Here is a 26,715-nt window from a genome sequence, read left to right as displayed (position 1 = left end):
AGCATCAGACACAATCCCAACCTTAGATGAGCAGTCTTTTCTGACTTTTCCCCCAAACTAAACTTTAGTTTCCTTTTATGTTTGGAACTCTTAATCTGGTCACTTACCACCTGAACATAACATATTCATGAGAGGAACAGTAAAGCCTTCACATTCCTTACAACGAATATCTTAATTACAATGTTTTTAGAACTAAATATACACAGAATGAGGATTATGATTACCTAAAAATAACTTCATTAAACAATCTTCACAGGAATTCCTAACAAATCCAGAAGAGATCCCTTTTGTTTACTGTAATGTAAGTAATACAACAAAATCTGGAGCAGGTAAATTAAGTTTCGACCTATCAAGCAGGAGGTCGATGAGAAGACTGAAAGACACAGCAATTATGGCATACCGAAGACAAGGTTACTGTCATTAACCTATAGATTTCCTAGTGAAAGAAAATAGGAATTATTTATTTTTGGGTAAATGTCAATATAAGCCAGGCTTCGAGAAAGAATCAATATGAATATTAGGTGAGTGTGGCAATATAGAAAATATTGTTATAAAAATTTTATTCTTAGTCTTGCTCTGATTCCATATGTTCTACTTAACAGAAGTTCCAATCTGTGAAGATCCCATGGGAGTAGAAGATGGTGAAATGTCCCCTAACCAGATTGTAGTTTCTTCCGTTTTGGACGACAGAGAAAGCTACTATGGGAAGGAAAACCTTCCATTGAACACCAAGGCATCTGTTATTAAAAATGCTGGTGCTTGGGTTGCAAAGCCAAAACCTGACCAGTATGTTAGGGTGAGTACTACTGTCTTGAGTATTTTTTTGTTAAGAATTTTGAGTATTTTTTTGTTAAGAATTTTTTTTTATACGAATGCTAACTGTGTCCCTTTATAGAAGTACTATTTCAGCCTAGCTGGAATGGCTTTTAACTTTGAACAAGGTAGTAGTAGTTACTGGCGGGTGGAGGGTAGGCCTCACCTATCTGATAGTCAGCGCTGCACTCACTTTTGATTTCGGTTACAAGTTGTATTGATGTACAGTACTTCTTGTTGTCTCTGCTATTAAACTCTTACTTATTTTTGCAGTCTGTGATAGTGATAGGTATTTTTCATGCAGACATGCGTGTGTTTCCTTGTAAACCTTAAAAGAAATGTGGGAGTTTTACGAGTACTGTAAATCTATCGTTAATAAACATCATCTTTGTGTTTTTTTGTGATAAGTGTAGGTTGTGGCCTCCTATGCTGTGGAAGGAGTTTGGTAAGAAGACTAAGGATTCTTAGGCTTCAGACAAAGCAATACCCAATCTTATGCAAAAGAAGTCCTTTAATTCTTTTTTTCTCTCTCTTCTCAACCTGTTGTGTCTCCTTTGGATTTCTTTAGAGCTGAATCCTCTGGGGAAATTGTAAGGGGGAAGTGGATCTCAGCTTGTGCTCAGGGTATGCATCAGGGAAAGCAGAAGTATCGACTTTCCCTTGTGAATTCAATACTCCTCTGCCTTTCTCCTAAAGTTCCCCCTTTACTGTACCTGCGAACAACGACTGACGGGAATTTGGACCAACGTAAGTTGTGGCCTTCCTTGGCCATTGCTGGTGTTCTGTCTGTGGAAAAGCTTCTGGAGGTGCTGGCTTCTCCTGCTGAATCTTTATCCCCTCCTCCGTCTGTGGGGGCATTGAAGGACATGATGCTTCTGTTCTTTGAGAAAATTCTGTAACCTCCCACCGCAAGATCATCATTGCCCTTCCCCCGGGTAATGATGATCATATTTTAATCCTTGTATGTTTGAATATTGTTCTTCTATAAGAATTATTCTATATCTCGGAAGAAAGCTAATGAATTTAGAATTTATGATAGTTGGTAACTTCCTTATTTGTTAACGAAAAATGTGCAGTTAAAAAAGAAAATCTCTAAATTTCTCATTGCATAATAAAAAATGAAGGGAGAAGGATAGGTAGTGGTGGTTGTGGTGGTGGTGGTGGTGGTGGTGGGGGGGGGGGGGGGGGGGGGGGGGCAATAGCTGTAGTGAACGACACTTCGTAGTAACGGGGGATTTTGAGGAGGGAGAAGTCTAATTGGAGAGGGATCTCTGGTAGTGGTATCACTCGCCCCAGTTTTAATACCGACACCCTTTAGGGGTGAGCGAGCTGGATATATTCCTAGCATTCCATGCAACTTTTTTCTCTGGTATATTTAGCAGTATTTATACCTTTGAAATGGTGCTTTAAGGAGTATTTCACTGGGCGACACAGGTTCCTCGCCCAGAAATAGATTTTTCCTTCGTCAAAATCCCTTAATTTGTCCAAACATTAATTTTGAATTCCAGTATGATGCACCTCGAACAAACAGGAAGTGAAATTTTGAATTTCCCCTTACTGTCAGTTAGCTCATAAGAGTCAAAGACTTGTCAACATCAACATTTTTTCTGACTACTGGTTCTGACAACATTATTTTTAAACAATAAAAAAGAATAAAAAATAGAGCTGAACATGTTTCATGGTCTTACATTATATTTAAGGAGCTTTTTTTTTTTTTTTTTTTTTAAAGTGAACACTTTTCCATTAAGAAATGAGAGATAGAGGAAACTATTTCTTTAAAAAATAAACAAAACTATATAAACTGTGCTTGTAGAGTGACTAAAATACAATGCTTGTAATTTATTATACAGGAAAAAATCAAATCATATTAAAGGGAAATGAGCTAAAAATAATAAGATAGAAATGATGAAAGGAACAAAAGTAAACTGAATGGGCAATGAATTAAAATTTAATCTAATGAGAGGGTAGAGGAAAATTAAAATTGAGTAAAATTTAGATGTAATTGAATATGTAACATTTAACTTAACAATAGAATAGAAAAGTCAAATTCTAAGGATTTTGGAATCAACAGAATAAAAGGAAATTAAGAAGTACTGTGTCTTTATTTTATTTATTATTATAGATGATTTAGGATTATGAAGGAAAATATGTAAAAATAGGAGTTTATACAGCACTGTAATGTACAATTATTACAAAAAAACCTACAGTACAGTTAGTGGACTACGTAAAAAGAATGTAGTACGTTATTTAGGGTGTTGGTTGCCTGTGGGAGCTATGAGTTAACCAAACTTAGGCCACCAATATTGCATGTTTTTTATCTTAGTAAAGATCAAGGGCTGACTGTACATCAGACAGCATATCAATCACACGGATATAGGTTCTACCATTACCGTTTCCTCCTCACTTAGGAGGGGCCTACCCTAACAAGTACCCTAACAATTTCCAGGAAAGGTAACCTGCTAGGTTGGTAAATAGAGACTTTCCTCCATCTTAAGACTAAGTCCCCTATTAATGGTGGATGGATTGTATTTGTACAGGAACAAATAACAAATATTTAAAAGTAGTTTATATTTTCTTTTTAACCATACAAACCCGACTCCTTCGGGTTACACTTCCTGCTTCAACCATCCTGCAAGTCCCATGCCTAAGGTAATAAGTGAGTGCAGCGCTTACCATCGAGTGGTCGAAGTTTACCCTCTACCCACTAAAAACTACAGTACTACCTTGTTAAAAGTTTAACTACTGTTCCATCTTAGCTGAAATCATACTCCTATTATAGGACTGATTTGTATTGTGAAAAGATAAAGTTTTCCATGTTTTTTTATGACGAAGTGAGAAGAATTTTAAACCATTATTTCATGCACTGAATCATAATTTTCATATTAATTTGCATTTATCTATTCTTTTAGGCGGTACTGCTTTACCTGTGTACATTGAATTAAATTTTTATGTAATTCTACGATCAAATATTTCATGGATTTAAATGTTATAATTTTTTTCCAGTTTAATTTCTTAGAGCCAAGCAAGATATCGGGCATCCTTACACAAGGACGTTCAGACAGTGATGATTGGGTCGAGTCTTTCTCTGTCCGTTATTCTCCTGATGGAAAGACTTGGAATAGCATTCTCAATCCTGATGGATCTGTGAAGGTAATGAATAACCTCTTACTCCAATCATTTTCAAACTCCATAAAGTTTGTACGCTTTAGTCAATTTATAGTATTTTATTATGCATATTTGATTTAACTTTGGTAAATAATGAAATGAAGGGGTATTAGTAGGTTGTGTAATTTTCAGAAATCCTATTTCAAGTCCCTTATCATCAACAATACTTTTATCTTTACTAAGTGGTGAGATTAAAGAACCAGTAAAGATGATTGCTTTCTCTATGTTCTCAAAGTCATATAAACTAGATTGATATATTTTGTTTCAAAATACACTGCAAAAAGACAAAAACTCCATTGAAGTAACTTATTTCACAGGTATTCCCCGGCAATTATGATCGAGATTCTGTTGTGAAGACAAAGTTCGACAGAGTAATTCAAGCACAGTTTTTGGAAATTAAACCCAAGACATGGAAGAACAATATTGCCATGAGAGCAGAAGTTTTGGGTTGTTTCCATCCATATCGTATGTATTGAACTCATTATCTTTTTTATTTTTTGTTTCCAAAATTAGTTGAATTTGAAATCTTGGTATAGAGTATATACTTCAGTATGATAACATTTAAATTGTAAAATCTAAGGGAATTACAGACCACTTAAACCTGATAAGTTGTTAACTTTCCATGTTATTTTAGGTAAATTTGTAAGTATAGTATTAACTTCATATGATGAACCAGTACTATTGTTAGCTTATAAGCTCCTTTAATAATGTTCTGTTATATAGGCTTTGCTTTCTAAGTTAAACCTAAATATATTTTTATTAATAATTAACGTTTAGTTGGAAAAAAAATATTTTCAAAGGCAACTTACTTTGTAGTGTATGGCTATACTGTAATGTTAAATCAATTTCTCATTTCTTTGTAGGCTATTCTTTTTAATTAAGAATCTTTTTTCCCCATGAATGAACTTGCTAACATTTGGCAAAGTTTTTTTTATTCTAAAAACTAAAATTCAAGTCATATGCCATATTACCAAAAACCTTTCTGTTACCAAAACCATCCCATGTCCTCAACAAATTTGTTATTCTTTATCTCACTCTAGTTTTACTTGGGATGCTATAAGACTTATTTTCCCTTCTCAAAATGATCCACGTAACTTTACTGAAAGATTGGTTACCCCATTTGTCAAAATACTGTTTATGCTGAAAGATTCTTTGTCCATCTATCTGAAATGATATTTCATAATTAAAACTTTCTTTCTTAACATAATTGAAATGTCTTCTTTACTGAAAATACTATTCCCTTTTCTTGAATATTAATTTTTCCCTAAAAACAACTCTGTTTTTAGCCACAGTAAAATGAACAATACAAATTTTAGAACTATGAGTCCCAAGATGCTTTTTCATTTACTTGATATATTTTTTATCATAGACTAAAGGCACTTCTACTTAAAAAAAAAAAAAAAACCCATTGATTCTTATTAAAAAATGTACGTCCCTTTCACCTAGGAAAGATTTTATTTTCTAATAAACTTATTTCCTTCTTCAAAAAGCAAAATAATGTCTTAATAATCCTTTTCCCTTAATAAGATACTCCTTTTCCAAAGAAAAAAAAGAAATAATAAGCATTCCGGACACTGTCAATTATTTCTTATTTAACAGCGGAAGTAACAACCACAGAAGCTCCATATACCACCACCCTAATTCCCCCACCACCTTACTGCGATGCCTGTCCTGGCTTGCCAGAAGAGTTCTACATTCGGTGCAAGCCCTGTTCCAATGGATTGTTTTTCGATGGACAGTTCTGTGTTGCAAAAGCAGTGTGTCCATGTTATGAAGATGGCATTAGGTATTTGTTCTTTGAGTGTTTTTTATATATATATTTTATTGTCAAGTTAATCAGATTAGCTTCATTTTTTATTGTCTTTTGGGGGTAAATTTCAGGTACACGATAAAGGAATTTTCATTATTTTAATGAAACTCCTCCAATGTTCATAATGCTTCTCTCCTGAACCCAGGTTTTATATTTACGTAAACCATAAAACTAAATATTTCCTACTTTCTTTCCATTCATTAGACTTAGGCCTCTAGTTTGTATTGAGATGATCGGGTATTTAATAGAAATAACCTGGTGTTGGGTATGCTACAGCCCATTAATTTTATCAGCTTCTCATTCCCTTAGCATTGTATTGATGTGTACTTCTTCCAGATTTTGTGATTTAGGCTTTTAGCAATAATAAAGAGATGTCTTTTTCTGGAGTTGTTAGTAATTCCTATGAAATTAGTTACTGGGAGATCATGGTACTCATTCTCTTTGTTTCTCATACCAGAATATTGCGATTTACATAATTGTTGTGAAGAAAGTGATTGCTTGCTGTTCCACTTATGGGGAAGTATGTTCAGAATGTAGCTGACAATATTAAGAGTTCCAAATGTAAAGGGAAGTTAACATAAAGTTTAGGGGGAAATCCAGAGAAAGCTAGGCTATTTAATTACGTTGAGGAGGATGATAATACCTCAAGCTATTAACAAGATTTTGAGGTTTGATAATAATGATCATCATAAGATTTTACCCCCTTTTGGTTCATTTGTTAAATATAAGAACAATGAGTCGTTGGACAGACAGTAATTCTAGCCTAACCTGCCCTGTTTTGAACCCTATGATAACTACTTTAAGTTTTTCCTAGAGGCTCTAGTGACCCATTCAGTAAGGGTTCGGATAGTGCACAGTGCTGATGGAGTTGATTGCCTGTGCATGACCCTCTTGCTCTTAGTTACTTCAGATCTTTCTACAGTATTGCAAAATCCTCACATTGCAGTTTTGTGGATGAGACTGCTAGGAAAATGGCTTCTTTAGTTTTGATGGGTTGTTCAATGATGATAACTCAACTCTGTAATTGCAATTGGAATTAAAACAGATGATCCCATCTATACAATTTGTATTCCATTGATGCAAAACCAATTTCAATTATTGAATTGACGGGATGATCCGTGTACTATAAGTGGGGGTTTTCTCTTTCCACGGATGCTTCAGAGGAAGGATGAGGCACAACTCTACTTATCAGGGAAGCGGTCAAGAACAATCAACTCTTTAAATCATTTGGCTGGAACTTTTAGCAGTGTTTAGGGTATTTCAGGCTAAGAAGTTGCTGGTAATGGGAAAGTGTGTGGCTCTGCTTCAAGACATAGTGATAGCATTGACTTGTATTAAAAACAGGGATTAACAAGGTCAAAATTGTATTAAGAACACTGAGTAACAAGATCAAAATTCCTATCTTAAAATGACAAGGTCAAAATTGTATTAAGGACAGGGAGTAACAAAGGTCAAAATTCCTATCTTAAAATAGAGGATAGTAACTTGGACAAATCTGAGGGGTATAATCCTTCTGCCTCTCGTTATTCCAGGGAGGTTGAAAATCTTAACAGATAGTTGAGAAGGAAAAAGTCTGTCAAACTATTTTTTTTCCAAATGAATGGTCTTAATATCTATAAATTTGGAATTCGTGGGAAGACCAAACGTGGACATAATCAAAACCTCGCTTTTAGCATAGAAGGTGGAATTCCTGCTACAGGATTAATTGAATCTGGATCTGTATGTTTCTCCTCCTTTCTCCTTGGTTCTACATTATAATAAACAAATTCAGTGTCTCCTTTGTCCAAAATTTCTGTCATTTCTTGTTAACAGTTTAGTCACAGAGAATTTAATGCATGTCAGATAATACACGTGATGTTAAAAGTGGAGCTACATTTAATTTTTGCCATAATCTTTCTTTGGAAAGAGTTTTAGCTGTAGCTCATTACCGTACCATTTCTGTTTTCACCTAGCATTATCTTAGAGAAATATGGTTTCCTTGCCAAGATTGCTGGGCATTGGATGCTTTAGTAGCTGCAGGGGATGTAGTTTAAATGATAATTTCCTTCTAATTTTGTAAATTATAATATTCGTTTTTTCTTTTGAAAATACGTGGTATTGGGTTATGTATAGAAGTGTATACAGTAGTTTGATAATGGGGTTTTATTTTGTTCATAATCTTGAGGCTCGAGTTTTAACACAAATTTTGAGACAAATAATTATTGTGGCACTAAGCCTAAAGGAGAGTCTCAGGTGTCAGTTAAGTTCATTAGTTTTAAAACTAAATTTTCTGTCTTTTTCCTTCACTGCTTCATCTCCATCAAAGTGTGGGGAGAATCAGCATTAGGTATATCAGTGGAGTTTCATAAAAATAAACAGAATTTTAATAGTAATATTTATTTGTATACTTGGCTGATGTTCATGTGCATGCCCCCTCCTCCCCAGTGGTTAGTGATATCAAAAGGATAGGAATTTAGTTTGGACTTCGAGATTGAAAAGATAAATGGGCTACTGTGTATGCAAACTGAGGTTATTTCCTTTATCTGCCAGTTTATCTAAATTCTGTACTAGAGGTCTAAGCCTATTGATTAGGAAAGAAAATGGGAAATATTGATTTTTAGGATATACAGTACACTGATATAAAGCCAGGCTTCAAGAGAGAAGTGTAATGAAAATTAGGAGGATATAAAAATAATAGATTATATCAGAATTCCATTATATCTTGAGTTATATTTTTACTATGCCTACCTGAATGACTTTGCAGTTCAAGCATGTGATAGAAATGATTATTGATAAAAAATTTGTATACTTCTAGAATGTAATCAGTGGAGTTTTCACTGTTTTTCTAGGCATGAAACTGGCTCGTTGTTTGAGTCTAGTGAGTGTAAAGAGTGTGAATGCTTAATTGGAGGAGAGGGAGAAGCAAAATGTCAAGAAAAGAAATGTCCACCATGCAAGGATGAAGTAAGTTTATTTATGAATTAGACATTTAAAATACTAAGTAAATTTGGATATGTTAATTTCTATTTTAATTCAATTTCTTGGAACCAGGCAGATTTTCTGACATCCTGACATTTATATTGTACCACTATATGTATGTTTTATTGGAAAACCTTTTTCTCTTAAGAAATTATGTAAGATAACTGATACAAGAATGCCCACCTATTTTCAGAATGAGTTTAGTGTTGTGACACCTCTCTGCACATGTATTTGTAAGACTTGCCCAGAAGGTACCAAGTTATGCCCATCTAGTAATTATTGCTTAAATGAGACTAACTGGTGTAATGGTATAGAAGACTGCCCTGATGATGAAGTGGACTGCCCCCCACCAACGCCCCGTAAGTATCTTTTCCTAATCGTCTTAATTTCCTTTGACATTTTCTAAGCTTATATTACAAAAAATATACATTGAAGTTGTTAAGTGAGATGCATTAGGATGTAAGGTATTTAATAACAATAACGTTTTTAACAATTTTTTTTTAATGTAAATGCAAGGGAGATATGAAATATGGAACTTTTAAAAGGTTTGAAGTGTATATATGGCTTTAACTAAGCTCCTAATTTGTGTCCCACTTGTGAGATACAGTGCTCAAATATGTACAGTAGCAAAATTAAGTCAGATTTAGGTAATTTAAACCAACTAAATATACAACTTGAGTATTTGATGAAACAAATATATTATTCAAAATGTAACTAAGCATACTGTTTGGTAAATCGGTTTTGCTGTAATAACTTTTACATGTAAAGTAGCAGTATAAGAAACCTGTTGTTTCACTAAATTACCAGATACAGTATTGTAATGCCAATCACATAATTTCTATGATAATACTGCAAGGACAACACTTATATAATACATTACTGTATAAGCTAAACGGATTGAAATATCTTCTTCATCACAACCAGAAATACCAAAGGGCTGCCCCACCAAGGAATGTCCAGATCCATGGGTTATGAAAGTTAAGAATATGAAGGGAAGGTGCCCGTCTGTAACATGTGAACTTCCGGAAATGACAACGCCAATGCCTTGTCCCATCCCTCACTGTCCATTACAGTTTGATATTATTTTCTCTCATAAAAAGGTGTGTGGCTATAACAATCATATATTCTTTTTTTCATATAAGTTGTGTATTTTTCCTTAAAAGATGTACGATATGGAATAAGTTTTTATTCATTACAAAATTTGATAAAAGAAGTTTCATAAACTAAGACAATTGATATTTCTGAAGAAACAGTAAATTTGACGGGGATTATACAAGATATTTCTTTTAAAAATACTAAGAAGTGATAATCGTATTTCATTAAGTTAGTTTTTATGTAATACTTTCAGTGCTGTAATTTATAAATTTCATTAGATGGTAAGCTTGTCTGATATCTAATTCCTTGCTGTTGTTTTTTCTTAGATCTCTGAATTGTTTACCATTCATTTCAGCCAGGAGAAGTCTGTCCTACGTACAAATGTATTCCTCCAGTTACCACTATGGAACCCCCAACTTGTCCTCCTCCTGTATGTCCTGATGGTTATGTGGTACAGGAAAGTCAGGATTATGAAATACAGTCTACATCCTCAGATGACTGGTGTCCTCATTATCAATGCATCCCTCCTGTTACTCCTACGGCTCCATGTCCACCCCCCTCTTGTCCACAGGGATATGAAGTGAATTATAAGGATTCAAAGGAGCCAATTGAATTTTGTCCAGAAGTAAGTTTTGAAATCTTATTTTCTGTGCTGACCTGTGCATATATTACTATGAAGATACTTTCAGAAACTTCTATGTTGTTTAGAATGAGAAAAAATCAATTTGGTTAACAATAGTATGTCACTGTTTTTGGCCTCAGAAAAGCAATTTTTTATTTAAATGTTTTCTTGTGGAAAGTTATGGATTTATGCCAGGGTATTGTTTTATACTTTAACCCTTTAAAGATCCAGATTAATGTTACTTCTAGAGAGAAAGTATTTAAATATTTTAGTTCTAATAGATTGTTTTATATTTTTTCTAGTATGACTGTACCCCCATCATCACAACAACAATGTGTCCTCCTGTTGAGTGTCCAGAAGATCTACGTGTCATGTATATAGAAAGCCTAGATGATTCTGTATGTCCCCAGTATTCATGTGTTCAAATAACCACACCATACCCATCTACAACTGAGACTCCATTCCCTGAGTGCCCTCCGGTAAGTAAGCATAGTTAATGCTTGTAAATATTCATGTTCTAATATTCTAATTTTCCTTAATAGTATTTCAGTGTGTCAAAGATCATGAAGTAAAACACGTTTGATTTTTATTGCAATATGATATTGATCTTATTTGGTGGTGAATAAGTATTTTAGTACAGTGTACTGCTTGTGATAATCCAGTACTCAACTATAGCATTTTTACTAATATCTTTGTAACCATTGGGAGTCCAGTTAGTGTGTTTGTTTTTTCTTTAAGCCTAAGTTATGGAACAAGATGATTTATTGGTGATGATTGCATACACAGCCTGAAAAAAAAAATGCATAGGTGTTTGGGTAGTAAGTTGAATAGAGGTCATATCTTTTATTTTCATAGTTTTTGCCATCCTCAAATAGTATTTTCAAAATGTGCATGGGTATGAAAAAATTTATGCCTCTTTTAAATAGATTTATTTTTTCACATGTAAACCCATTATTTCATAACCTAGAATGCAGTTAACAGCCATACCCAAATATTTCACTGAAAAAGATGTTTTCTTTTCCACCCATCTGAATGGGAATCCTGGTCATTGGGTCCCGGAGTGCCCTTAGGTTATTCTGTCCACGGTCTGATCCAATTGCCACGAGGACGGGTAGAGAGGTGAACAATTTGTATCAAATACTAGCTATCAAGAACAAGGTGTGAATGGGAAAAAGAATTTATATTACTTCAAGTTTTTTATATTTCAACACAACCCCATTTCTTTACAATGACCCGAATAGCCCTTTAGGATGAGGAGGGACGTGTTACCCATAAGTCATGTAGAAATTTCCTAAAATTCAAGATAAGTTGTAGCCATTTGCTTGAACAAAAAGGAAGAACAATGCTCACTTTATAGTAACACAGCAACAGTTCTCACGAAAGAGAGGAAGAAGTCTGAATTGTTTAAAATAAAGGCACTCAGATCCTTTTCAGAGGTTACAACTAAGCAGTCATCCATCATCCACTTCTACTATTACTGTACTGTTGATAGTGTCAGTGAGGGCTTCATCTTGTCTTTTACATGAAAAACCGAATTTCAATAGTAGAATTTGTTATTTCTCTACTCGGCTAAGGATCACATTGCTTCTCTCTGGAAACAAAGTTTTATCGACATTGACCCCTAAAACTAAAACATTTCAGGTTTTCTTTACTGTCAATAGCCTTATGCTTCTAGTAAAGTAATAAGACAATTAGGTGGTTAGTGGTAATAACCGATAATTTAGGAAACCATAGTGTGTCTCTTCAGTCTCAAAGTCAAAACTAATAATTATCTTCATGACACCACAAGGCAGTTGGGAGGAGGATGCGCATGTACAGTATTTTAACTTTTGGAGAGTGTAGAAATGAAGTTTTATTACTGTATTAAGATTCCTTTTATTTCTTTAAACCCCAATAATGTTCATATTGTTGACTTCCACACTGATGTAGGTTGGCCACCAGTGAAAGAAAGAGATAGGTCATTTATAGTATTTTGAAATAATGATAATGATTAACATTCTAAACCTGCATGTAATTGAAATTATTGGTAACAAACCATCTCAAAATATGTTTAGAAATATGGAATATTTAGAAATATGGAACTCAAGATTGTTTCTCTCAAGTGTTTTCTTATCATTTAATTACTTATTGATATACACTAGAATTCTTTAAAAAAAATATAAATTAACTTTGTGAGGTTGCAAGTTCTTAATATTGAGGCAACCGAGGCATTTGTTGTGGAATTAATTCAAGGATTCAGTGTCTTACATGCCTCAGCAAATGTTCAACTGTGACAAGACCAGTCTCTTCTGGAAGAAAATACCAAGGAGGATCTAAAGACAATTTCCAGTCAAAAAGCCCTTGAAAGACCATCTTACCCTACTCTTCTGTGCTAATGAGACCAGGGATTGCAAAATCAATCCTCTAATAGGATATCACTGGGAGTTTACATGATCCTTTAAAAAGTATAAGGTGCAGAAGAAGAAATTGAGTGTTTTGTGGAGGTCAAACATGGCTGGGGTGACTCTCATTTTGTTTGTGGAAAGGGCCAATGAAGATTTCGGTCATGAGGTCAAAAAATACCTTATGGATAAGAACTTCCCACTCGAAACCTTGCTAATTATGGATAATGCTCGTACCTGAAACCTTGCTACTTATGGACAATGCTCTTAGCCAAAACCTTGCTACTTATAGACAATGCTCTTGCCCAAAACCTTGCTACTTATAGACAATGCTCTTGCCCATCCTCCAGTCATTGAAGATGACCTAATGGAGGAGTTCAAATTCATTAGGATCAAGTTCCTGTCACTCAACACCACCCTAATACTCCAACCCAAGGGTCAGCAGCTGATCTCAAACTTTAAAAAAAGTTATATACAAAAATAATGTTCTAGCAATGCTTTGAGGTCACTGAAGGGGCCAACCTCACTTGACGAGTATTTTGGAAAGGACATTTCCACATTGTCACTTGCCTCAAAATGATTGATAAAGCCTAAAAATGAATCATCAACAGAACCCTCAATACTGCACGGAAGAAACTATGACCTGGATGTGTGGCTGAATGTAATTTCAAGGGATTTGAACCCATCCAAGAGGAGGCAGTTGACAATGACATTGTGTCCTTAGTTTGGAAGTGGACAAGAACAACATCAACGACCTAGTAAATGAGCATAGCAAGCAGCTGATGACCAAGGAGCTAGTGGAGTTGCATAAGGAGCAGCAACAAGAGGTTGTAGAGATTTAATCTGAGGAGGAGGAGGGACTGTGTGACAAATCTCTCGCTTCAAGTTAAATGCAAGTGATGCTAAGAATGTGGGAAACCCTGCAAAATTTTATAAACACCTCAACCAGATAAATTTTTGGTAGGGAGAGCAGAAATTCTATTTACTAATAATGCGGTCACATTTCCATACAATTTTAAAGAAAAGACAAAAGTAGTAATCTCTAGATAGGATCCTTATGAAAATTGGATGCAAGAATTTAAAAAAGATAGCAGTGTCCATAAAGCATAAATTAAGTAATTTGGTCTGATGCTAGCATAATATGTTCTTTAGGTAATATTAAAAAACCTTTAAAAATTAGTGTATGTGTATTTATAGATGTATGGAATACGAGTGTATTTCCTTAATTTTTTGTGGAAAAAATTTTTTGGTTTACGAGCATTTTGCATTGCAAGCTCACACTCGGAACGGGATAAACTCGTAAAACGAGGTAATGCTCTACTGTATTTGTTATGGCACCACCACAAATACTTTAGCTAAATAAGAAGTTGATAGGTCTGTGATGCTTTGATTTTATCTTCCTTCATCTTCTACCTTATATACACCACCACTGGATACTGTATCTATAGTAAGCTATATTCTGTAAAATAAGACTTTGACATTGTGTTAGATAACACAATTACTAAAATGTGTAATGTAATTGAATAACATTGAAATTATTTATTTCAACAGCCTGAAGTACCATTGTGTGTAGAAGGGGAAATTGTCTATACAATAACAGCTCCAAATGATCCTTGCCCAATGTTTGGATGCAGTAAGTATCTCTGAACTACTGTCTCACGCTTATGTGCACATTGAGCATACAGTATGTGATACTTTTCTCATTGATTAAAGTTAATGTTAAATACTATACAGTTACACATTAGTTGAGATTTGTTGCTACATAGTTTATTATAAAAGTGTTTCCATGAAATGAACAAACTGATGTAATTAATTTTAATTTTAAATTTTAGGGTCTACTGGTATCCCACCAACTGAAGCTCCTCGAACCCAGTACACTTGTAAAATCATTGGAAGGACAGTCGACTCCTTTGATGGATCAAGTTATCAATTGGAACTGTGCAATCATATTCTTGCTGAGGAAAAGAATAACAAAGACTGGGTTGTTTCAGGTAATTTTTGCTATTTGAGTTGTGGGCAAAGCATCGAGAAAGCTGTGCCATAAAAATTATATGTAAATGGCTTTTTTATAGATCTCATTTACTATGTTCAGGTCAAAGATCACATCTACCACATTGCTATACCGTAGTATGGCTTAGAATGGTTGATAGTTACACCAATCAAATGTCTCCAGTTGAGTGTTCACATTTATTATCCATGATACCATTCACTACTGCAATTTTTCTAGTCATGAGTCAGATTATTGCATCATTGAAATTTTGAGATTAGATTATTTCTACAAATTGCTTTGTTCTTAAAAACCTGACACTGCTATATCTATATTACCCTTCCAAAAAACATTTCCCATCTTCCCTTTAAGAAGCTGTTTTTTATCGCGTACCAATGCTACATCTGGTGACTAATGACAACAACTATGGTGTGGGTACCCAGCACTTTCCTCTTCAATATTCTCGTTGGGTCAACAACAATCTGTTCTAGTTGCCCTGTTTCCAGGTTAAAAAAATAAGTTCAATAGATTATTGGTGTTTTTTCCAGGATTTGTTAATAATTATTTAGATTGTTCATGAGAATTATATCTGGGCAATCATAATTCTCATTTTTTCTCGTGGCAGGGACAGTATTTTGGTTTGGATAATCTTTATGGAAAAATATGTTTGAATATTTCTGATCAGATTGGTAGTTCCCAAACCTGAAAGAAAACTACATTTTAGTTCTGGGGAAAATCCAGAGTAGATTTGGCTAGCTGATTGTAGTAAAGAGGAGGTTGCTAATGCCACACCAGTCATTGATCCTGCAGCTGTTATTGGGCCCACAGTCTAACGAGTTTTTGGGTTTCGATAGTAATGAGTTTCATAAGCTCTAAACATCTTTATCTTCATTTATAAAATTTAAAGTCTTGTGATTTTGCAGCCCATAACAGAAATTCAAACCTAACCTGCGCTGTTTCAAACCTAACCTGCGCTGTTTCAAACCATAGCCTAAATCCTCAAGTTTTAACTAGTAGTTCTATTACACCAGTCTGTAAAGGTTCAAATGGTGCCCAGCGTATGCATGACAGAGTTGAGATCCTCTCTTAGAACCTCGCACTCTAAAACCACTTTTTTTCCTCTCTTCTGTGGAAACCTTGCAATTTTGGAATCCAATCTTCTCCCTTGCACCAATGGATCCCAAGGTAGAAGTCCAAGATGGTAGTTTGGATCCTAATGTCACCCCACTCACTGAAAAAAATGCTAATAAGCAACTTCTTATTTCTTATATTAAGGGTGTGGCATATCATATGATTCCTATTGCTGATGTGCTGTGACATGTCTCAAGTTTTCATTAATGATGTTAATGTAGGTGTTAGCATATCTAAACCAAAACGATTCCTTTATCATATTCAGGGATGAAGGTGTCCGTGGAAGGTAAGCAAAGGGAAAGAACAGTATTCAACAGAAGGGAGAAATTATCAGAACAGGAAGATGATGAATATGTTGCGAAAACCTCTGCTCTGATGAGGTATCTCTTTTTCAATTATTAATGAAACTTCTTTCCGAAAGGTTTCCAAATACGTTCGTCAAGGTAACTTCTGATTTTTCTTATTATTCTAAGTTGTCAGAAGCAGGTGCCTCCAAGAAGACATATGTAAAGCAAGTTCTGATCTTTCTTATTCTTAAAGTCGGGTGAAGCAGGTGCCTCCAAGATGACATTTATCCCTCAATTTTCTCCTTGTTTTACATAAAATGGATTAATTATCTCTAAAGAAAATCTAATTTAGGTTCTCATTTAGTGTTGATACCTTCTGTCATATCAAGACATTCTGAGATTTATAAAACAAATAAGTTCCTTAACCTAGTTATTAATTCAGGTCTTATTACTTTTCTTGAGCATGTAATGTTAATAAGAGAAAACATTTAAATACAAGGGGATTTGCCAACTGGTTGATTAGAGAAATGCTGTTTGTGGATAATAAAGTAGGGAATATTCTTGAAATACTCTCTATAGCAGATTCAATTATAGGGGTTATTTCTTATTTAATAGAAGAGAGGTTTGAAGGCCATCAAGCTCTAAATCAGATTTTAGAGAATTTTTCTTTTTAGATAAGATTAATTCTGATGGAACTTCTGAGACAGTGGCACCCTTTGTGTGTCTTGTATATAAAAAGAAAGAACAAGTGTGATTTTCTATGGTTCAGATAGTGTCTGATGCTCAGAAGCCATCTTTTATTTCTTAATAGGATTGAAAAGGTGACTGTACAAGTAGATGCTAATTTAAAAAATGACACATTGAGGTCTCTTTATAGAAGTAACCCGTGGCTACCTATAAACCAGTGCATTCGACATCTGTAGAATTGCCACCTTCTAGGATTTCATTTCATAGTGGTTGTAGGTCATCGGGATTCTGCTGTATCAGAAATTCTGGCCAAAGTCCCTACAGGTCTCTTAGGTTTCATTAGTAGAATGCTATGACTGTCTTTCCCAACTTCTTCCTATGGGAGGAAGGCTTTCCCAGTTTTATCAAGCTTGGGAAAGTCTCTGACCAGAACAATGGGCATTATCCTTGGTGAAGGAGGGCTATGGAATACCTCTGGCCTCCAACCTTCCCTTGTCCATAAAAACGATACCTTTCTCAAGTTATCTATCCAATTCAGCAAAGGCTCAGATTTTAAAGATAGAGATTGGCAAACTCTGGGAGAAAAATTTTATAAAATAGGTTGTGAACCCATCTCTAAGGTTTTACAATAGGTTATCCTTAGTCCCCAAAGAGTCAAGGGGCTGGAACTTTTTTCTCTGGTATATTTAGCAGTATTTATACCTTTGAAATAGTGCTTTAAGGAGCATTTCACTGAGCGATTCAGGTTGAGCCCAGAAATACTGTTTTAACTAAATCCCCTTCAACTGTGTGGGAGAGGTTAATATGGGAAGGAGATTGAATGTTTTTTGTAAAACTAAAATATACTTACTTTCACATTCCTATTCTGAGACTAAAACAGAAAAAAGGGAAGTTCTCATTTGTATTTGTATGTTGATACATTTCATATTGATTATCTGTCTGTTTACTTTCCCCAATTTTGGGAGGTAGCAGAGATGAAAAAAAATAAACAGAAAGGGATTTTTTCTCATCATTGCCCTTTGCCTGCTGAGGGACTCAGCCAAGTTTGGGTGGTACTGCTAAGGTGCCACACTCCACTCTTACCTGTTTTCTACCACAAATGAAGCTTCATATGCAGACTCCCCTACTGCCGCTTCCTCAGCGGTCACCAAGGTGACTTAGGGTAGCAGCAGAGCCTATCAGATTGTAGTCCTATGAATTATTTAATCAAGGATTTACTTGAATTTAAACTTAACAATTAAAGTTAATCATTAGATATTGGTAATTTAGTGAATGTAAGCTAAACTTAGTTTTAGATTTTTAGGCAAATTTCTTTAAATGTAGTCACTAAATGTATATTAAAACAGTTTTGAATTTGTCTTTAAATTTATATTATTTAGTAGGTAGTAGATATATGCCGTGCTAGGCAGTATATCTTACCAATCCATGTTTGCCAACGTTTATACTCGTATAAGCGGATGAGCAACTTGGTGGAGAAATGAGAGCTTTGGGTGTGGAGGAAATGCCCCCCTAAATCTGGATGAAGTCACTGGCAGCAAGGCGACAGATTGGGTTTAAGACGATGGACAAACTGTCTCTTCGGCTTTTACTCCTGATGCCTGGTGGTTGATCTTTCTAGAATTACGTAGTATGGACCGCTGGGGTCATTTACCTTAGTTAGATAGGCAGTGCGCATCACAAGGAGCTGGCTATCCTTTGATGTATCTAGCCAATGAATCCTTGAGGCCCTATGCGTCAATAGGCGTAGGAGGAGATGATGATGATGAATAGGTAGTAGGTTGGCCAGGGAACCAGCCACTTGTTGAGATACTGCCACTAGAGAGTTATTTGGTCCTTTGACTGGCCAGACAGTACTACATTGGACTCCTCTCTCTGGTTATGGCTCATTTTTTCTTTTGCCTACACATGCACCAAATAGTCTGGCCTATTCTTTTCACATTCTCCTTTCTTCTTATACACTTGACAACACTGAAATTACCAAACAATTCTTCTTTGCTCAAGGGGTTAATTTCTGCAATGTAATTGTTCAGTGGTAACTTTCATCTTGGTAAGGGTAGAAGAGACTTGTTAGCTATGGTAAGCACCTTTTCTAGGTCACTCCAAAATCAAACCATTGTTCTCTAGTCTGGGGTAGTGCTATAGCCTTTGTATCTTAGTCTTCCACTATCTTTGGTTAGAGTTCTCTTGCTCAAGGGTACACTTAGGCATGCTATTCTATCTCTTCCTCTTGTTTTTATAGTTTATATATGAAAGATCTATTTTAATGTTGTTACTGTTGTTAGAATATTTTATTTTGATTGTTATTTCTTCTCTTGCTGTTTATTTATTTCCTTGTTTCCTTTCCTCATTGGGCTATTTTTCCTTGTTGGAGCACTTGGGCTTATAGCATCATGCTTTTCCAACTAGGGTTGTAGTTTAGCTATTAATAATAATAATGATGATAGTCTTGGGTAGTGCCATAGCCTCTGTACCATGGACTTCCACTGTCTTGGGTTAGAGTTCTCTTGCTTGAGGATACACTCGAGCGCACTATTCTATCTTATTTCTCTCTCTTTTTTTTTTTTTTTTTTTTTTTTTATAGTTTATATATGGGAGATCTATTCTAATGTTGTTACTGTTCTTGGAATATTTTATTTTAATTGTTCATTACTTCTCTTGTAGTTAATTTCCTCATTTCCTTTCCTCACTAGGCTATTTTTCCCTGTTTGAACCCTTGGGCTTATAGCATCCTGCTTTTCCAATTAGGGTTATGGCTTGGCTAGTGATAATGATAATAATAATATTAAAGATTATATTAATATGCCAAATAGATTTATAGAATATGAAATTATTACTATGCTTAATAGATTTATAAAATGTTACTGCCAAATATGTATCCATGTATTATTCTTTAAGACATTGTTCTAATTAGATATTATATATGAGTAAAATATTTTATTGAATATTAAATATGAGGAAAATAGTATATTGGATATTAGATATGAAGAAATATTGTAATCAGTCAGTGTACGGTGTAAAGTAGTGTTATACATTATCTTTATACAGTAACCCATGTTTAATAGATACCTTGGTGTTTTGACCTGATAACTATCAAAATCTCATAAGTAACAAAGACTATGTATACTTTAACACTCAAAATATTTTATAGCCAATAATAATTTCATGTAATTTCTAACGGGTACATACTCCCTATTGATTATTCAATTTATGAAATTGAAGTATAAAATGCATAACATCTGAAAAGGTGACACAGTAAAAATTAATATTTTAGGTAATGTAGATGATAACTGAAGAATACTGATAAATTGAGACCTCGTAATCTGATGGACAGCTTTAGTCCCTTTCCAGAATAGCGATTCCTTAGTTTTTTTTGTAAGTGAATGAAGTAGTTAATCACTTCAAAGTTGTTTCCAATGGTTTCATGTAACTTTTGTTAATATTTATTTTTATATCCCTCAATCAAGTTCATCGTAACTGCTCACAAGACAACACCTGCGACCGGTACCTGAAAATAACGCAGAAAGAAAAGGAAATGATTCTCAAACCAGACCTTACAATTGTCTTTAATGATAAATCTTACACTGCATCACAGGTAATCATCTAGATAACTTTTATTACAAACCTTAATACTGACATTAATTTACTGTAATTATTATTTTTATTATATTAATTTGTATCCAGTAATGTATTGTACTGATGGTGTAATTTTTATCTAAAATAAACAAAATTTCTGTAGAATATTTTCTTTAAGGAATGACATGAATGAGATGGATAAGGAAGAGCATTCCTTAATATGAATAACCAACTTATCAACTTATCTCTTGGTGGACAGGCACAGCGCATTGGTACGACTACTAAGAACTTCACAATATCTCGTGTTGGTGACACCTTGTATTACGAATCGAAAATTCATAAAGTTGCCCTTGAATGGGATCGGGAAATGAATGTCCTGATTGAGGTAAGTATTTCTTAAAGTTTCAGTTACTTTTCACCTACATTCTCAGTGAAGAACAGATTTTTTATAAGGAGAACAAAGTTTTATGAATAGAATTTACTATTTCTATACTCCCTCAACACTTGGTTTAATACCAGCGTTTACCCTAAAACCGAAAAACTTTGTCATTTTCTATCCTTTCAGTAGACTTGTCTCTTGTAAAGTATTATTATTATTACTAGCTAAGCTACAACCATAGTTGGAAAATCAGGATCCTACAACTCCTATGGCTCCAAGAGGGAAAGTAGCCCAGTGGGGAAAGGTAATTAGGAAATGAATAAACTATATGATAAGTAGTAAATATAAAATATAAAAGGGTGTAAAATCAGTAACATCGTTAAATTTCATCCCATAAAAAATTATGAAAAGAGACTGGTGTCAACCATTGCAACATAAAAACATTTGCTGCAAGTTGGAATTCCTGTTGTATTGTTGAGCCATAAGACTGTTGGAATTACTGTAACTGCATACTTAGTACTACATAGAGAATGGTGCAGTCTGAATGCAAAGGATGGTCAGAATTATGAATAATCTTATGCAATTTGAAGAAAAACTTACTGAACAATTTTGCTAGAGATTAGAAATAAGAAATTTGATATATGGCAAGTTTATATCCAAGAAATTAAGATGAGAGTCAGTAGCTGAACACCAGACAGCAGAACAATACTCAAAACAAGGTAGAATGAAAGAATTAAAACATTTCTTCAGTACTGAGTGATTGATTACCAAAAATCTTGAAAGACTCAATAAGCCAATATTTTGTGTAGTTGAAGATGAAGCATCACATGTTTCTCAAAAGTAAATTGGATGTCAAGAATCACACCTAGAATTTTAAAGTTCTATATAGTTGAAAAAAACATTATCAATGCTGAGTTCTGGATGTTGAGGAGCCATTGTCCTCGACTTAGTTAAGGTCGTACTTTGAATTTTTCTAGGGTTCAACATCTTGCCCCTTTATTTTGACCATGTACTAATTTTAGCTAGATGTCTATTAAGGAATTCAGTAACCCCAGGTTTATATTTAGGAGAAGCTTGTTTTTAGGCCAAACCACATGTCATGTGTGTATAGTAAGAAAAGTATTAGGCCAAGAACACTACCCTGAGGAACACCAGATATTACCTTCCTTTGCTTATTATTGGGCACACCAACAACTACTCTTTGCAATCTATAGCTTAGAAATTCTATAAGGATGCTAAGCATGGCTTCCATTGTTGGAATGTACAAAGAGGTTGCCATAGAAGATCAAACTCCTCAGACAACTGCTTTTGAGGTTGGTGCATCCAAACCTGTACTCTACATCTAATCCCACAGAGACTGACCACAGTATTTTCCGAGACAAAGGTGTTTCAAAGTCCTCTTGATTGTCCATCTTAGGTTTCAAAAGGTGGTTTATTAATAATTTGCATCAAAGGTAATGGAATGTTTATTTTGTTTAGTGTAAGTCAAGGGATGTGTTGGTGACAAGAAGTAATCTGGGTGATATTAAATTTTTCATTTCCTTATTTAAGGAAAGAAATTGTCCATTTCAGCTAATAAAGTTTAGGCCTACAGATCCATGCTGAATTCTGTTCTCAAACATCTAAGATTGGATTTACCTTCTTCAGGTATTATTGCAGATATATTTGTATTTTGATATTGAAAAACCTTCAAATATCAAGAGTGATTGTATTACAACATAAACTATTCCTTTTTTAAACCTTTGGAAGAACTTTCTTTTAAGAGTCCCACTACCAAGACTTTTCCTGATGATGTTAACATCAACTGTACTCTTTTGTGAGTTACAATCTCTCCTATAATACAGATTTTGGTGGAAATAAGATGATCTTATATCTTTTACGTTTTACTTAAATGTCTGAATAGTGTACTGGAGGCATACATTTCTAGACATATTGAAAGGAAAGAAAAGGGAAATTTCTATTAACAGAAACGTCTACATAAGCCAGGCATTTAGAAAACAGTGATATGAACATCAGGGGAGTATAGAAATACAAAATTTAATTAAGATTGCATTTTTGTCTTAACCTTATTAGGCAATTATTCTCTGTAACCTATTTAGCTTTTTTTCTGTATCTTAAGCAAAATTTAAGTATTCAAAGTTAGCCTATTTACATATACTTTTTGGTGTTTTTAGCATACAGAATACTTTTAGAAAACTTAATGACATAATTTTCCATTGTTTTAATCAACTTTAGGGAATTTTGACTATGTGTATGAATATTTTATTCATTCAACAGTAGCTAAATGTGTGTTTTTTTTTAAACGGATCACCACCTCAAACCAGTTCTCAGCATGGCCCTGTTGTTTGTTATACTGTAGAAGCTTACCTATAACACCCAATTGAGACGTTTGTATGCCTTGTTTTCTAGATTTAAGGCAATTCCTATTACTCTTCTGTCCAATTTCTCCAGTTGCATTGAATGAGTATTACTATATAGAGATACTGGTAATAACATCTCGGTTGCAAATAAGAAGTTTCAGGCTTATAACATAATTATATATATAATAGACAATTGAATAGTGGCTAATATTATTTATTGACTAGATGTAAAAAACTAGGATCAAAACTGCATTTTAGAGCAGTTCTATCAATCTTTATCTTAATAGTTCACTTACAAGGGTCTTCAGCAAAGTATCTTGTTATATAATGCCTTAAAATATATATTTTGCCAGTATTCTTAGCACTAATACTGATTTCAACATTATAAATATCATATTAATAATGTTATATTTGATTGGGATTTAGGTGGGACAAGATCTGAAGAGGAATGTGGTAGGAATCTGCGGTTTCTACACAGGCACTGAAAATGATGACAAAACTAAACCTGATGGAAACCTTGCTACTTCAATCACAGAATTTGGTAAATCTTGGGCTATGGATGGTGATTCATGCGAGCCACCTAAGTGTAATTCTTCAGACACTTCTAAAGCTTTTAAACTGTGTAATATGGTTCAGTAAGTATCATTTTAAATTCTTTCCTCCACCTGTTGTTTAACATTTGAATAGCACCTAGAAAACCTTGCATCCTAATTATTGTAAATTTTGTAGTTTGTAGAAATTCAGTTAGTATTTGGTCCATTGAAATAGTGATAGTGAACCCTCGTTTATCGCGGTAGATAGGTTCCAGACCCGGCCGCGATAGGTGAAAATCCGCGAAGTAGTGACACCATATTTACCTATTTATTTAACATGTATATTCGGACTTTTAAAACCTTCCCTTGTACGTAATACTGTTAACAAACTACCCTTTAATGTACAGAACACTTAATGCATGTACTACAGTACCCTAAACTAAAACAGGCACAAATATTAAAGGCGATTTTATATCATGCGTTTCCTAAACACGCTAAAAAGCACGATAAAAAATGGCAACCAATGTTTCGTTTACGTTCATCTCTGATCATAATGAAGAAACAAACTCATTTAGTGTACACATATATGTATAGGTTAGTTTTTGCATCGATTATATTGATTATACAGTATGTTGATTTTGTTATTTCCAATGTTTTACTTAATTTTTCTTAGGACTTCCAAATGAAATGTTTTTCTTTATGACGCCTCCTGAAACGACGGCGTCATAAAGTACTGTACGCTCAGTAAACAACCACGCTCAGAACAAAGAAGGCATTTATCGCGCATGATGAAAGTGATAAATAATGATATTTACAGTAAAAGCATTTACAAAATATGTTATTACAAATATAATTTACCGTATCTATATAAAATCATACAGTACATATTGTACGTAGCAAAGCAGGAAAACAATTTGAGAGAGAGAGAGAGAGAGAGAGAGAGAGAGAGAGAGAGAGAGAGAGAGAGAGAGAGAGAGAGAGAGAGAGAGAGAGAGAGATTGTTTTACGTACGTACTATAAATGTAAATTTTAAACGAAAAAAATATGATAGGTTACAACATGTAGACTTTTAAAACCTTCCCTTTAACTTAATGCATACAGTACTAAACTATAAAACAGGCACAAATATTAAAATGTTAGAATATTAAAGTAAAAAATAAAGATTGTTACTGTACTCACCACGAAAGAAGTTCAAGAAAAACTTGAATGATGATGGCGATGAATTTGCTGCACAGTAGAAATGATGATGATGGAGCTGATGATGTCTTCTACTGTGCAGCCAATGATTGTATTTTACGTCTCTTCAGACGGAGGTGTCTTTTCCTGGGATACCTCTTCATCTTCTTCAATTTCTTTCGAAGGCGTACTAGCAGGAGGAACTGGCTCTTTTTTGCGAGGCTGGAAGAACATTGTGATCGGAAGTTGCTGCCGCTGCTTCTTTTTTTGATCTAAGAGCATCCTGTAGGGAGTCATGATGTCATCGACCTTGTTGGAGAATTGCATAGAACGAACCATATCCTCGTCCCACTCTTGCAACATTTCTTTCACCTCCTTTATATGGTTGCAGACCTTGGCAAGCCGTTCTAGTGTTAAGCCCGTTTCTTCGACATTTTCTTGGGTCTCTTCCTGGGTTTCACTCTCTTCTTCGCTTGCCGATTTCGTCAGGTCTTCTAGGTCTGCGTCAGTTAGCGGCTGGGAATGGCAGTCCAACAACTCGTCGACGTCTTCAGTCGTCATGTCGCCAAACCCGTCACCTCCAATTATGGCAGCCAACTGCACAGATTTCCGTATTGCAGAGTGTTGAATCTCAGCAGGTGTAAATCCCTCGTCGTCGTAAACAATCTGGGGCCACAACTTCTTCCAGCTTGCATTCACAGTTGCAGGTTTCATCTCTTGCAGTGCCTTCTGAATATTCTTCTGGCACGTGGCTATGGTGTACTGCCGCCAGTACGCCTTCAAGTTAAAATCTTCATCCTCATCATCTTGGGCAGCATCCACACACGCAACGAGGTCCGCCAAGGTATTCTTCGTGTAGAGGGCTTTGAACGCCCTGATAACCCCCTGGTCCATCGGTTGAATTAATGACGTATAGTTGGGTGGCAGGAACTCAACCTGAACGCCCTCACGCGACAGGTCAGTTGCGTGTCCACCAGCGTTATCCATAAGGAGAAGGATCTTGAATGGCAAGCCCTTCTCTACGAGATATTGATTGACTTGCGAGATGAAACACTGGTGGAACCAGTTGGAGGTCAGCATCTTTGTAATCCATGCTTTTGGATTATGCATCCAGTACACGGGAAGGAGATTCTTATTCTTATTTTTCAAAACGCAAGGATTTTTCGACTTATAAATAATCCCCGGCTTTAGCAAAAATCCAGCAGCATTGCCACACATCACGAGGGTAACGCGATCCTTGAATGCTTTAAAGCCAGAGGCCTTGGCTTCCTCTTTGAACAGGAAAGTTTGCGACGGCATTCTCTTCCAAAACAAGCCGGTCTCATCCATATTAAACACTTGTTCCGGCTTGTATCCACCTTCGGCGATAATATTCTTGAACGTCTGGTTCACGTAAGTTTCAGCAGCGGCAGTGTCAGCCGAAGCAGCCTCGCCATACAGGGAAACGCTTTTCAGGGCGAAGTGTTTCTGAAACTTCGCGAACCATCCTTTGCTGGCGGAAAAACGTTGTTTCTGAGGCTGGGAATCAGTGGATGTCCCTGGTTGAGGTTCATCTGCATCATCATCTTCTTCAGCATGGTTGCCGTCGTCGTCTTGAGGTTCCTTTGCAGCAAAATTCTCATACAAGCTCAAAGCCTTTGTTTGGATGGTGTTCGTATCCAAGGCTATGTTCTTCTTCCGGCAGTCGGCAATCCACACAGCTAAAGCACCTTCCATGCGTACGATCGTTTTATTACGCGTGCTAACGACTCGCTCCGC

General features: G+C 35.1%; 1 protein-coding gene across 1 annotated transcript in view; it reads left to right on the top strand.

Annotated features, from left to right (window-relative positions):
- The window catches only part of LOC137652219 (hemocytin-like), a 298,302-nt gene that overhangs the window by 224,719 nt on the left and 46,868 nt on the right, over nucleotides 1-26,715 (top strand). Inside the window, 14 exon segments of the mRNA XM_068385448.1 lie at nucleotides 603-796; nucleotides 3,817-3,963; nucleotides 4,296-4,443; nucleotides 5,578-5,764; nucleotides 8,617-8,731; nucleotides 8,940-9,105; nucleotides 9,671-9,846; nucleotides 10,197-10,466; nucleotides 10,766-10,942; nucleotides 14,396-14,477; nucleotides 14,677-14,835; nucleotides 20,401-20,528; nucleotides 20,769-20,894; nucleotides 23,675-23,883. Coding sequence (XP_068241549.1) covers nucleotides 603-796; nucleotides 3,817-3,963; nucleotides 4,296-4,443; nucleotides 5,578-5,764; nucleotides 8,617-8,731; nucleotides 8,940-9,105; nucleotides 9,671-9,846; nucleotides 10,197-10,466; nucleotides 10,766-10,942; nucleotides 14,396-14,477; nucleotides 14,677-14,835; nucleotides 20,401-20,528; nucleotides 20,769-20,894; nucleotides 23,675-23,883 — 2,284 coding nt within the window.

The sequence above is a fragment of the Palaemon carinicauda genome, chromosome 13, assembly GCF_036898095.1.
Source record: "Palaemon carinicauda isolate YSFRI2023 chromosome 13, ASM3689809v2, whole genome shotgun sequence".
Classification (NCBI taxonomy): Eukaryota; Metazoa; Arthropoda; class Malacostraca; order Decapoda; family Palaemonidae; genus Palaemon; species Palaemon carinicauda.
The sequence above is the reverse complement of the archived record's forward strand: the minus strand, read 5'-3'. Positions and strand labels throughout refer to the sequence as shown.